General features: G+C 39.6%; 1 protein-coding gene across 1 annotated transcript in view; it reads right to left on the reverse strand.

Annotated features, from left to right (window-relative positions):
• Nucleotides 1-303: 303 nt before the first annotated feature.
• Nucleotides 304-14,092, reverse strand: part of LOC149222392 (3-oxoacyl-[acyl-carrier-protein] reductase 4-like) — a 145,283-nt gene continuing 131,494 nt past the window's right edge. The window contains exons 10-11 of the mRNA XM_089385425.1: nt 866-948; nt 304-755 (exon numbers count right to left, since the gene is read on the reverse strand). Of these exons, the coding sequence (XP_089241551.1) occupies nt 723-755; nt 866-948 (116 nt within the window). The 3' untranslated portion in view covers nt 304-722. The remainder of the gene's footprint in view (nt 756-865; nt 949-14,092) is intronic.

Genomic DNA, 14,092 nt, shown 5'->3' on the forward strand with positions numbered 1-14,092 from the left:
TAATGTTTTGGTGTGCCTCCATGCCAGTCTTTCCTCTTGCAAATAGTAAACTCTTTCAATATAGCCAATTTCATTTTACAATTTCAAAGTCAATGTACAAGAAAATGACTTGTTCATCCTATTTGAAAATAGGGAAAGTACCTCAAATCATAAGCAATGTATATTTATTAAGTATAGTGCACAGAGTAATAATGTGAACATTTGTTAGCAAGATCTCCAAATTTTAGTCTTAGAAATGAGGAATGATTTCTTATACCAAGATACCTAGATTATTACTTTGTGGGATTATTTATACCATGACCGTTGAGTAAAATGATGGTTTGCATTTAATGTATCCCACACGATGCAGGACACACAAAATTGGGCTACGTGTTATGAAAAAACAAAAAATAACATATATATGTTCACTATGAAGTTCCACTGGTTTGAATCAAACCCCTTCTTCCTGTTGTCACCGTTGGAATTGTGGATATCTCAAATGTCAACCTACAATTTGTAACATGAAAACTTAATAAAGCAGAAAATATGCTCATAAAAATATCGTGCAGTCTTTCCTCCCATGTGAAATTTGTAACTTTCAGCCCATGCTTTTGTTCACTTGAAGCCAATTATTCAATAGGCTTAAGAACTCCGAATAAGATATTAATTTAAAAACTACAGTTGTTTTTTTGCCAGCATCCATGCACTTAGCAAACTCATAGACACTAGACATTAGCTTGTCTTTACATAACCATTCCTCCATCAATATTGAAAACCTGCAAGAATTGGCGTGCAATAATGTCAAGGCAAAATCTTAACATATTCTCTCGTTACCAATGTAAATGAAAGACATTTATTCTGATAATTTAAAACAAGCTTCTCATACCTGGCCTGTGATATAGTTGGCAGCTGGATTAAGAGCCAAGAACTCCACCAAACCTGCAACTTCCTCCGGTTGTCCATACCTACCTGAATATCCACATAACGAAGAAAAAAATATGAAAATTTGATCACAATTATTGTTATCATAAGTCAGTTATTAGTAACTAACATTTACTTCACATAAATACATAATAATTAACATTTATTTATTTATTTATTTGATAATAAATAAACAAGATGAGGTTACATAATGTCTTTCTCCTCTACATGTATATATATGAAGACATATTATGACTTTGAATGAAAATATGAATTGATTTAATAATAAACAAAGAAGGTGAGGTTACATAATGTCCTTCTCCTCTACGTTTTGATAAATGACGACATTATGATTCTGAATGAAAATATAACTTGATGGTTCCCTTCTCATGAGTAAAGGATCCTCTTCATTCAGTCCCTATATAATCTGATACGGTATCAAAGCCACGGTGAAAACAAACCAAAGCTAAAAACAAGTGAAGGCCTAAGGACCGGCATGTCCAGTGACAGTCCAAGGAACTGCAATATGAGTTAAGCAGTGCAGATAGGAAAACAGTAACACATGGAATACCTGTCGTATAAATCTGGCAAAAGTTGCACCGTACTAACAGAGCAGCAACTGCAGTACAAATTTGATGTTAGTGTTGGTCTTTTCCAACATGCACTTTTCCAAAGAGCTAGGTGTTGTGAGTTGTAAGTTCACGTAGGGTTGTTATCTGCCCAGTTGTCATAGCTATCTTTAGCCAACACTGGGCCTCCTCTCATTGTTATAAATGTAGGACCTCATTATGTATTTTTCATACAATGTGAGTAATACAAAACTCTTACATGGTATAAGAGAGGGAATTTCCTGCCCTGTTGAAACCTTATTTTTTTCCTTTTTTCTTTTAGATTTGAATGGGGTTTCCATTAAGTCTGATGTCTAATGAGGGTTTAGAAAATATTAAATCTAGATTGAAGCCTTTAGCTCTCAGATCTGAAGGTTTTTGCTGTGGATCAGTGAGATGTCCACTATTTGGAGGAGGCCCCAATGGATCAAGTTATTAATCTAGGCATGATAAGGAGGCTGAGTTGCTTTTCTGCAATGTAAACTGATCGCATTAAGCAGTAGTTTCACATGCACAAACATTTATTGAATGTCGCAGCTGAAGCTCCACCCACTTAAAACGCTTGGCAATTGAGCTTGATTTAGTCGCACCAGGAGCTGTTTGAGTGCCATTTAGTCTTGCCCGATGGTCCCATTGGCCATTCATAAATGAGTATTCTTGAGAGCTCAGACTGGCACAGCCCACTTTTGCTAACAGCCGCTACCACCAGATGGTGAAAAGGAGATCCAAACGATAGGTATGAGGTGGTTCTTTCCGAGAGTCCTTCTACAGCCAAGGTTCTGAAAGAGCTGTTGATTGCCCTGTGATAGCTGTCTTCTATGTGCCAGTGCAGCTTTCTGTGGAGCTGCAGAAAGCAGATCGTCAATTCTCCTAGCTTTACTTCACTGGATGGTGATTTTCGTATGGGGTGTCCTAACTCTGTGATTGAACTGTGATTGTTTTATGAGTGCCACCTTGATGGTCCTTATGATTGTTATCATCTTTCTGACTGCTCCTGCGTTATTGCACCAGCTAGCAATTGTATGTTTACATAAGGCATTTAGGGTCCCTGAATATTTTTCTGGGCAACATTTTGATAAGCCACTATTTTTTCTCCCGCCGTCTTGTATTGTTTGAGGCATTGGAAGGGGGATTTATTTATTAGCAGGTCCATGGTCTTCTGTAACTCTTGGATCTCACTAAGGGATATCATTCCTTGCAAGAATATACGTGGCCTCTTCACTCCCCCATTGCCACCATCAATTTCCTAGCAGTCTTTGTTATTTGTTACTTCCTGGAAGCCTTAACCAAGTTGTTGGGATCCTTTTTTAGTTGTGATTTATGAATCCTCAAGCCAGTCGAACTTCTTGATGTCATTGTTCAAGATCACAACAATCAGAGAAACACCAAATCTCATATCTCCTTCAGATCTTCTGTTCTCTTGTGTAGAATCGAGGGAACAGGCCACCTGCATTTTTTTTCCTCAAAGCACCAAGCCATGGAAGCATACCAAGGAGCATCAGTAATGACTTGAAGAACAGAGACAACTGGGCCACTTTTGGTGCAAAGGGAGTTGATTAACAGATCTGTGTTGTTTGTTTGATTCCACAGAAGCTGTCGATATTGCCCTCTCTAACGCATAAGACAAGGCCAAACCCTCCTACAAGCAACCATTTGAGAAGGATAAACAGACTTTTTCCAGGCTGGAGATAACGTTGACTCCTCGTGTAATCCTGTTTCTTCACTCACATATTCGTGGCATTGAGATCTGAATTTGCTTGGGGGGCTTTCGCCTGTCTATTGCAGATCTGATACAATTGTATTGGGGCCCAGACTCTAAAGAAGCCATAGTTATTGACACAACACATCATCCTTTGCAAGGCCTGGCACCTGGTCTTCCCCTCTTCATGGTTCCATCCTGCTGAAGTTTTGGCATTGAGTTTGTGGATTGCTATGGATCTTAGTGGCTCTCCATATTCTCAGGTGAACCTAAGATATCCAAAATTGTGTGGTTGCAAATTAGGATGATAACTAGTCGATTTATCAAAATACATTTTGCTATTGCTTGGCTTAACTCCTTTTTCAGTGTGTCATCTCTATCATGGTGATTGCATAAACCAAGATCAGATCCACACATCCATCAGCTTTTGTTTTTTTGTAGCAGTTTTGTTTCTGTGGCTAGTGAAAAACACATTTGCCAACTTAAGGTTGTCAAGATGGGTAAAATATTGCCGGAACTTCATGTAAAGAAAGCAGCTGAGGAACCTCGCAACAAGGTCCATAACTTGCAGTCTGTTGTTGCTATATTGCAAGCAGAGACTGCAACACTTAAGCCTTGGTTCCAGTCTTATATCGCTGAGAAAATCAGCAAGGTTGATAACCTGGAGTCAACAATTGGAAAGTATGTCCAAAATATTGCAGATGAATTTCAGGCCAAGATTGACCTTCTTGATGATTTGGAGGAGGAAGTTGAGTCTCTGTTTAACTCCGAAAATGCTTTGTTGAAGAAGCAAATTTGCAGGATGGGGGAGAAAAATGCCCAACAGACTGAAGAGGTTGCTTATTTAAAATCCTCCATGGAAATGCTTCGTGAACAAGCTGCACCTCTTCAAGAAGATGACAGGAGTGACTGCTTAATCAATATCAAACTTTGAAAGAAGATCATGGCGACTTGTTGCTGCAGTTGACTAAGAAAAATGACATTATTCAGGACTTGCAGGAATGCAAGCAAAAGCTTGAACAGGAAGTCAGTCGCCTATAGAACACTGAGACGAAGACTGTTGTGTTGAAGAATCTAGGGCAAATTAAGTTAATAAGATTCTTCTCACCATGATAACTATTTGTGAGGTATTTTTAACTTTTTCCTTATTAGCACAATCTTCTCTTGCTATTATTAGAGTGTGTCTTCTTAGTTCATCAAATAGTTACCAAAACAAAAGAGACAAGAACACAAGATGTTGGCTTTCTGCCAGGGCCAAAACCTCTCACTCTTTGAGAGGAAAACCTGCACAAAATTCTTCTTATAGAGATTCCAATTGACAAATACCAAGACCATGACCCTTGACCTATTAGGCCACTCCAAGACCAAGACACCAATCCTCTTCTTTGTCACTGCTGAGATCATCATCATCACTGCTGCTACACCGAGGTCATCATTATTGCATCACTGAGGTCATTACAGTTGCACCATTGCTGCTCCTTCATTGAGACCTTCACCATAACAACGAGATCTCTATATGTATGAGAGCTGCACCGAGATCTACATCTAGATCATGACCTTGTAACTATGTCCTCATCAAGATCATGACTGAGATCATGATTAACATTATGCTGAGATCATGACTGCGTTCAGAATGAATGCCGAGACAGAGTGTGTTACTGTGGGATCACCGAGATCCTCATCATCACAACTATGCCGAGACTGTGACTGTAATCTCTCCCTGCACCGAGATCTTCATCATCATAGATATGCCGAGACTGTCTAGTATGCTGAGACAGTGATCATCATGAGACTTTACTTCTGGGGTACCCATCCGAAAAACACAGAGATGCTGGTCTGTACCCATCTGAAATACTGTACCCCTGTACTCATCCGAAATTTCAGAGGATCCGAGTTCTTCTGCCTGTAATGCGGATCTTACACGCCTATTTATAGTGGTTAGTCATGCATATAAGCCGACATGAGAGAGTGAACTGTTGTGTCTCCTTATATGAGCCGACATGACTTCTTTTTATATCGTTTGGAGGCCGACTTCTTCAAGAGGGATTGTGCTTGTCTTTGGAGGGCTTCTACACATTTCTATAGACTTGAATACATTAAACATAGGCTCAAGAAGAGCTTCTTCATACATGACATTGACTCTTTGACTTAATAATAAATCCTAAGGCTCTCAATGGGAGCCACTAACAAATAAACCTCTTTCTCATGAAACCCATGTAGCAAGGCATACAAAAATAATTTTATTTCTTTTATTTCATCATTTACAAAGATCATGTCATTATGAAGACCGAACCTAGTTACACTTTCTTCAAGATGTTTCTGTTGAGCTGTCAGGCTTACCTATTACTTCTTCCACCCTTTATAATGTTGATTGTCAGAAGCTTTTATTACACTAGCTTTGAAAAACACACTACTGGTATTGGACCCCAAATGTTGACCAAAAACGGATAGCCAGAGGAGGACTTGGGAAAAATGGACAGTGAATTTCTGTTCCTAATGCGCCCAAAGAGCAGACATGTAAAGTAGGTCTTGGATATGTTGGTCCTGCTACTTCACTTCTTACATATGACCCTGCTGAATCTGGGAAGGTGTCTTTTGTCTCAGGTAGATTTCAGACTACGTTGCTGGAAGAGAAACCCCTTGCTGATTGTGTTGCAGACTGATAAATTGGCTGATAATGTTGTTGCAGATGACAATGTTGCTGCTGTAAAGGCTTGTCTGCCTGTTTGTGCACCATGATTTGAGTCTATAGAACAGATATCTGAACCACGTCAACATCCCCATATGAAAAAGAGGAATTTATCTAGGAACCATAAAGTTGTTGATTATAAATTCAGATCATTGCAAAAACGACGAGAAAGGCTGAAGCATGGACCAACTCCAACCATTAGGATCAATTGTGGTTGGATTGATGGATGGTCATGGCATCATTTGAATAGATGTTTGCAAACTTTATATTGAGTCTCATCGGCTGTGCAGCTGTATAGCATTCCTATTGTTTGTTGTTGATTGCAGCTGCTCCCTCAGTTCAGGTGGGGAAATTTCATGATGACAGAGTTTCATTTGAGTTTCGAGGGGGGGAAAGGAGGGAGGGTTGAAGGGGGAAGTTAGAAGATGACAAATACTGTTGTCGTTGTTTAGTTGTTGTGACCATCTTTGATCAGTGCGATGGTGACAGTGTTCAAACATCTTCATAAGTGCTGTTGTACCATGTTTGAGCTAAGTCTGTCATACTTACAGGCCTCATTGTTTGTTGGTTAGTTGATAGTGTTCCTTATGTTTGAAGCATGTAGCCGCAAAATCTAGCAGGCTTTGGAGAGGGAAACCAGGCATAAACTAGACCAAGAGACAACAATGGGGTAGTGGCCCACTATCACCACAGCCAAAACCCTTGCTCTTTACAAATTTTCACTGATGGGAGGAGTCCCAGTATGTGATAAAGGTCACCTATGTATGATATTCTAGGAAGAATGTATTAGATGACTTGACTAGGTCTCCTACAAGAAAGACACAACAGTGGCTCCAAGCTCCAAGAGCAAGCAATTTGATTTCTATGTATAGGCCTAGGGCTACAAGCACAAGACCTAGGGTTTGAGTAATTTGTTGAATGTTGGAGTATCCAAAGGTCAAGGCTAAGAGAAAAAGTTTCCAACAATGTGTATTTGCAAGGTCAAGGCTCATGATGTTGGAATTAATGCTTCCATGTCATGTGTAGTTGTCATTAGGAGTTACGAGGAGTCAGTCTAGAAGTTGTTGTTTCCAATGTATGAGTTGTAGTGATGATCTAGATGTGTCGAAGTCAGTAAATTATGTCCTATATATTTGTCCCTGTGGTGATCAATAAAGGTATCAAATGTGAATTGTTGTGTGCAATCAATCGCTCTCTGATCTCTCTCTTTGTTTTCTAAAATGGTATCAAAGCCTGTTCTGGCTTAATTCCCTTATGGGAGGCCAAGAAAATGAAAGAGATGTGAAAGTTGATCCTTTGTAAATAGATTAGTCTAATAGAGTGTCTGATCAGTTTTTTGTGTGAGTAAATTCTTGTTCTTGTGTGTTGTTTGTTTCGTGGTGTTGAGGTGTTGCTATCTGCTTGTTTGACAGCAGAGTTGTGGAGAACTTTTTTATTTCTGATGTGGATCAAATTAGTCAAGGGGAAAGATCCAACGTGATCTGACTACTTTGAAAAGATTTAAAACTTTGGAGAGATAGTGCACTAAGGCACAAAACAATGACGAATTTTGGATCTGAGATCCAAGAGAGAACGTGTGCTGCTCAAAATTTTGCAGAGCCATTGAACGCAGTGGTTTGGGGAATAAAGAAATTACATCAGATCTGAGGATTTCCAACGCCAACCAACATCCAGCGTCAGAGGAATCATCTATTCTCATCAGTGCATGGATATTTTCTGTCAGATGGAAGCTTTATCGATCTCCCCTGACGTCCAAGAGGTCAAATGGTTCCGCAGCAAAGAAATGGGCCAGTTTTTGTCATGTGCTAACAGATAATAACCGACACAGAAATTGAGTGTAAGGAGCCCACTCGCTGAATATGGAATTTTATTAATAATTAAAGGCCCTGTGTCATCATGGTCATCAAATACTCTAAAGCTATGAGCCAACAGTTACCGTGAGCCACTTGCTGTAGCGGACTCACTATTAATTTAGAAGTTCATTTTTTTTTAAGTCTTCACGTGAAAAAGGGTTTTTATTTGAAGAAAGTCTTCGTCCCCTTTTTTTAAGTCAAGTCATTTAATGTATTAAATATATATAAAATGATTTTTTTGACTTGCGGAAGGATTTGGGTATTAATAAATTGATGCAAGGTTGATTTAAGAAAAGCTGAAGTGGGTGGATTTCAAGCAGTTGCGAGCTAAAGAAAGGATCCAATGTCGTAGAGGTTTTGTTGGTCAGCTCTATATTCCTTGGTTAGTGGGAAGATTTGCTTTGAAGATGGCAGAGTTGTTATATTATTTCAAACAAAAAAATGTGAGAAATCGTGTTGGTGTTTGTGTTTTTATTGGTTATAACTTATAAAAAGGGTTGGTGATTCTTAAACTGGAAGCCCCGGTGTCTGAAACATCAATTGTTGTGTGTTAGTAATTCTGGTTATAAAAAGAGTTGATGGTTCTTAACTTGGAAGCCTCGTGTCCGAAACATCAATTCTTGTGTGTTAGTAAGGTCAAGTTGTTTGATCAACTTTTGAACACATTCAATATCCAGACTTCCATCCTAGCACCTGATGGGTAGTCGAAAGTGAAATATTCGACAGATAGTGGTTTGTCCATAGGATGGTTTCATTACTTGATGGCTCTTATCACGAAAGCCCCAACAAACCGAGGTGTCAATATTGTTAATCTTGCAAAGTTCATCAACGATGGTCAGAGGCGGTTACGTTTTAAATGGAGGTCAAATAACAACTCGAAGATGTGGTCATGAAAGAGCAGTGTTAGCAAGATTCCAGAGATGTGAGTGCTCATGAAGACAAGTTAGACAGATATCATATTGTTGTTGTAATATGTGTTTTCAATGTTTTCCATGTAAGCATTAAGGGAGGGTGTTGGAAGTAATGCTTCCATGTCATGTGTAGTTGTCATTAGGAGTTACGAGGAGTCAGTCTAGAAGTTGTTGTTTCCAATGTATGAGTTGCAGTCATGATCTAGATGTGTCGAAGTCAGTGAATTATGTCCTATATATTTGTACCTGTGGTGATCAATAAAGGTATCAAGTGTGATTTGTTGTATGCAATCAATCGCTCTCTGATCTCTCTCTCTGTTTTCTAAAACACGAAACGTTCAAGAAGCCCCGAAGTTGAAGGAAAAAAAAGCTAGGGTTTCCCTATTAGGGAAAACAACTAGGGAAATAATTTATAGATGAAATTGAAGTGGATGCCCACCAAAAGGATAGATTTTGTGGAAAATGATATCCTCTTGATGTTTAGGCTCTTCAACCCCAAGAATTCTACTTGCCTAGGAATTCGCACCAAGCCCTAGTTTACTACCTTAGCCTTAAAGCGGCTGAAATTTAAAGGAGAGAGAAGAATGGATAAGAAAGGTAAATGATCACCAACCAATTGGACCAGTCCCTTATCCCTTGGGAGTATGGAGTCAATGATGTTTCAAATCAGCCAAATAGTTTCTAATGAGGCCGAAATTTTGATGCCCTAGCTACCAAAATTCCAACAATTACCTATCCAATGGAAGAGGGATTTTTTCATGGGAGAGCTACCAAGAGTTCACCCCGAAGGACATTCATTGACATGCTATGTATGAGTAATCATGCAATAGATCATCTAAATTAACATTCAAGAGATATTCAACAAGTTAGGGCACAAGTGCAATTACTAGAATCAAAAAAATTTCATACATTACACATGCAAGAGATAGATATTCAAAATTTAGGTACAATTACAAGATAACATGCAAAGAATTTGAATGTTAATTTGAGAGATGACAGGAATTAGGATTCTCTATTGCGAAGCCTCGTTCACTGTTGTCGACGATTTGAAGAATGTCTCAGGGGATGAGGGAGGTTTATGGATAGGAAAAGGTGAGTTTTCTCTTCCACCAGTGAACGGGAGGGTATTGTTGCAGCCTTTGTATGTGGAGAAAGGGCTGCAAGGCGTCGCCGCAGGCCATATCCCCATGTTTTCCAAAGGAAAAAGGGCTTCGGGCTAAAGCAAAAAGCCCCTTCCTCAACATCAACAATGGCATTTGGAGGCTAGGAGTTCAGGCATCAGAGTTCTATTTAACATATTGTAGCAGTCTGCAAACATATTACACGACTGAACGATGGACCTCATCTTAGATCTAGCCCTCAAGTCTCACAAAGGACCAGTTTACAGCAAATCTAAAACACTTTGTAGATCTTTGTTGAAATATTAGCAAGAAATTGATTCCTTGATTTATGCCTTAATTCAAGGAGTCACACTCGAGTTCCTAAAATTCAGGAGTGTCCCTAAAAATAAGGACAAGTTAGATTGCAATTAACTGATGTGTTGATATTGAAGGTCGAGTTCTTGACTTTCTAGTGTTAATTGAGGAAAAACACAAGTGGTCGAGTTTCAAGTTATTTACATGAAATAGGACAAGTTGCGTGAACAGTTAACTCATGCTAACTCAATCAATCACAAAATCATTCCTTAATTAGAAAATTCACTAATTTTAGCCATTTAAATTGCTATAAAGAAGGCACAAAGGCACAATTGTATTCACTCTTGTATGCACCAGTTTTGTGTGTAAGCTTGTAAGTGAGCATGACAAGAAGGCTTGTGCAAGTTGGTAGAAGGTAGTTTGGCTTATGTGCTAGAACTCAGGAGCTAAAGGATCAGCTCTTGCGCAAGGAATTAGGGACTTGGTTCCTTGGGTTTATGCTAGGAATTCGGAGCAGAGGAGGAGCAACGAAAGAGGGCAGCGTAATTAGCATTCTTGCGAGGATTTCAGGCTTAGGATAAGAGCAAGGAGAAGGGTGTATTTTCCAAGTGAAACAATTGTATTTGTAAGAGATCAATTGCTCAGTTTATATCAATAAACAAGCAGAGGGTTTTCCCAGTTAGGTTCCCTATAAAAATTTTGTCTCAAATGGTGTGAATTGTATTTATTTATGTTCTTATTCCGCTGCAAATTTGAAGTAGAGAAATTTTGTGTTTTGGTGAAAAGGAACCAGTTTTCAGATAATCACTATAGCAGATCAGAATTTTGTGGATTTTCTACATGGTATCAAAGCGTGGATCATAATAAATACCAACACAAGGTGATTAGCACATCCAAGTGGAACGCATCATAAAAAAAACATTATCTGAGGCAAGCCGCAAATCAAGGTGCTCAACGAAGAGAGAAAGACATTTGTTTTGGGGTTGATATTTGTGACAACTAGTGAGCCGAGTTTGATCAGAAGTGTAGGCTGAGTTGAAGCGAATTCTGGGCAGGTTTTGTGTGAGTCTATTGGTGGGACAGACCTCTAAGTTTAGGTCGTAGTTCTGTACAATTTGGGCAAGAGGGTCGAGGTTCCTATAGTCTCTATTTGGAGAGGTCGAAAGGCATAACATAGGTGTCATATCAGTCCTAGAGGGAAACATATGGAAGGAGCTTGACAAGGGAGGAGGACCGCAACTTTAGAAGGTTTTTTTGGAGCAGGAAAGTAGGGCTAACAAGGACTGTTAGGAGCCCTAACCAGACCGGATCCTACAGCAATACATAAGCCCAAAATTGAGTAAAAAAAGGTCATATTGGACAATCTGTGTGGGCAACTTATATACAAGTGGGAAGTCTGTTAGGAGTTGTCATAAGTAGCCCAAGTTCAGTTCTTGTGAAGGACTACAAGACTAATAGGAGAGGCAGAATTATTTGAGCCCTAAGTACAGCCTCTTGTGAAGGACTACAAGACTGTTAGTGGGCAGGTGTTGGTGAGTTCTCTAAGTAGCTAGAATGACACACGCTGGAGTAGGATTGAGAGAGTTGGATAGACTTGATGGTGCAGCAAATTTTGGTGTTTGGAAAGTCTGGATAATGTTCTTGTTGGACGAGTTTGGGCTAAAGGATTTCGCTGAGAAAGGTGTTGCAAAACCTTCAAATCCAGACGAGTTAAGGCTTTTCCAAAGGCAGATGGCCAAGACCAAGAGGATGATCCTAGATGGACTCTGGGATCATGTAGTCCCTCATGTTGCAGGTAAAGATACAGCTAAGGAGATGTGGGATGCCTTAGTCAAGCTCTATCAAGACCCTTCCAAGAACCGGAAGATGATTCTCAAAGAGAAGTTGAGGACAATCAAGATGTTGAAGGGTGAGACTATAACTTCCTATCTCACCAGGATTCAAGGAGTCTGAGATGAGCTAGCAGTTGTAGGAGAGAAGTCGGTGGATGGAGAGCTAGTACGAGTTGCTATAAATGGGTTTACCAAGGAGTGGGCTACTTTTGTTCAAGGGATTACTGGACGAGATAAGTTGTCGGATTGGGAGCACCTGTGGAGTGACTTCACTTAGGAGGAGCTAAGGCTCAGTCTAGTTGAGGCTTCTAGCAGCAGTGGCAAGGGTGCCAAGGTTGAGAAGGATGAGGAGAACTTTGCCTTGGTAGGCAAGAGTAGCAAGGCCAAGGGCAAGGAGGGCCAAGGAGAGGCCGAGTCTAGTCAGAAGGGAAAGAAGGACACTATAGAGAAGTGGTGGTTGAGTGAGAGCAAGATAGAGCTGTCAAGATGGAGCCTCAACTAGTATCTCAGTTTTAGGTTAAGCTAGTTGGCAATTGGGTTGACCAATAGGATGATGATGATGAGGACCACAACCTAGAGCGAGTGGAGGCAACCACTAAAGCAAAGACTTCCAGTATAGGGAAAGTTCGAGAGAAGTGGGCAAAGGAGTTGGTTAAGGGAGATCAGAAGAGAGTTGAGTCTTCTAGCATCAAGAAGTAGCCACAATGGTACACAAGGTACATCGCACTTATGACTAAAGAAATGGACTAGCAGAGCATGGTGGGAAAGAATAGGTCTTCAAAGCAAGTTCCGACAAAGAAAGCAGGGAAATCTTCTAGTTCAGAAGGATCAGCTACAGCAGCGGAGAACTTGGTAGTGTTGGAGACAGATCCAAGTGGATGAGGTTCTTCCAAGAATCCCTTCCTCGCTAAGAGGGAGTGTTGAAGATAGTAGCGAGAAATTGATTCCATGATTTGTTCCTTAATTCAAGGAGTCAAACTCGAGTTCCTAAAATTTAGGAGTGTCCATAAAAATTAGGACAAGTTAGGTTGCAGTTAACTGATGTGCATGGTGGGAAAGAACAAGTCTTCAAAACAGGGTCCGACAAAGAAAGCAGGAAATCTTCTAGTTCAAAGGGAGCAGCTACAGCGGCGGAGAACTTGGTAGCGTTGGAGACAGATCCAAGTGGATGAGGTTCTTCCAAGAATCCCTTCCTCGCTAAGAGGGAGTGTTGAAAATAGTAGCGAGAAATTGATTCCTTGATTTGTTCCTTAATTCAAGGAGTCAAACTCGAGTTCCTAAAATTTAGGAATTTCCATAAAAATTAGGACGAGTTAGGTTGCAGTTAACTGACGTGTCCAAATTGAAGGTCGAGTTCTTGATTTTCTTGTGTGAGTTAATTGAGGAAAAATACAAGTAATTGAGTTTCAAGTGGTTGACTTGAAAGAGGACGAGTTGCGTGAGCAGTTAACTCATTCTAACTCAATCAATCACAAAATCATTTCATAATTAGAAAATTCACTAATTTTAGCCATCTAAATTGCTATAAAGAAGGAACGAAGGCACAATTGTATTCACTCTTGTATGCACAAGTTTTGTGTGTAAGCTTGTAAGTGAGCGTGACAAGAAGGCTTGTGAGTTGGTAGAAGGCAGTTTTCCCTTGGCTCATGCGCTAGAATTAAGGAGCTAAAGGATCAACTCTTGCACAATTAATTAGGGACTTGGTTCCTTGGGTTTGCGCTAGGAATTCGAAGCAGAGGAGGAGCAAGGGAAGAGGGCAACATGATCAACATTCTTGCAAGGGTTTCATGCTTAGGATAAGCAGGGAGAAGGGTGTATTCTCCAAGTGAAACAGTTGTATTTGTAAGAGATCAATTGCTCAATTTCTATCAATAAACAAGCAGAGGGTTTTCCCAGTTGGGTTCCCTATAAAAATTGTGTCTTGAATTGTGTGAATTGTATTTATTTTTGTTCCTATTCCGCTGCAAATTTGAAGTAGAGAAATTTTGTGTTATAGTGAAAAGAAACTAGTTTTCAGATTGTTCACTATAGCATATCAGAATTTCGTGGATTATCTATAATTCGGCCATCTATACTAATAAATCTCATATTTTCTTTCCAGATATGGACAAAAAATAGGGAGAAAACAAAAAATATCATATTTTTATCAAAAAATTAAATGGGAAGGTATTTACCTAATGGATCT

This window comes from Pinus tabuliformis, chromosome Q, assembly GCF_031772625.1.
Source record: "Pinus tabuliformis cultivar Carrire ecotype Pingquan chromosome Q, CPIR1, whole genome shotgun sequence".
In the NCBI taxonomy this organism is placed as follows: domain Eukaryota; kingdom Viridiplantae; phylum Streptophyta; class Pinopsida; order Pinales; family Pinaceae; genus Pinus; species Pinus tabuliformis.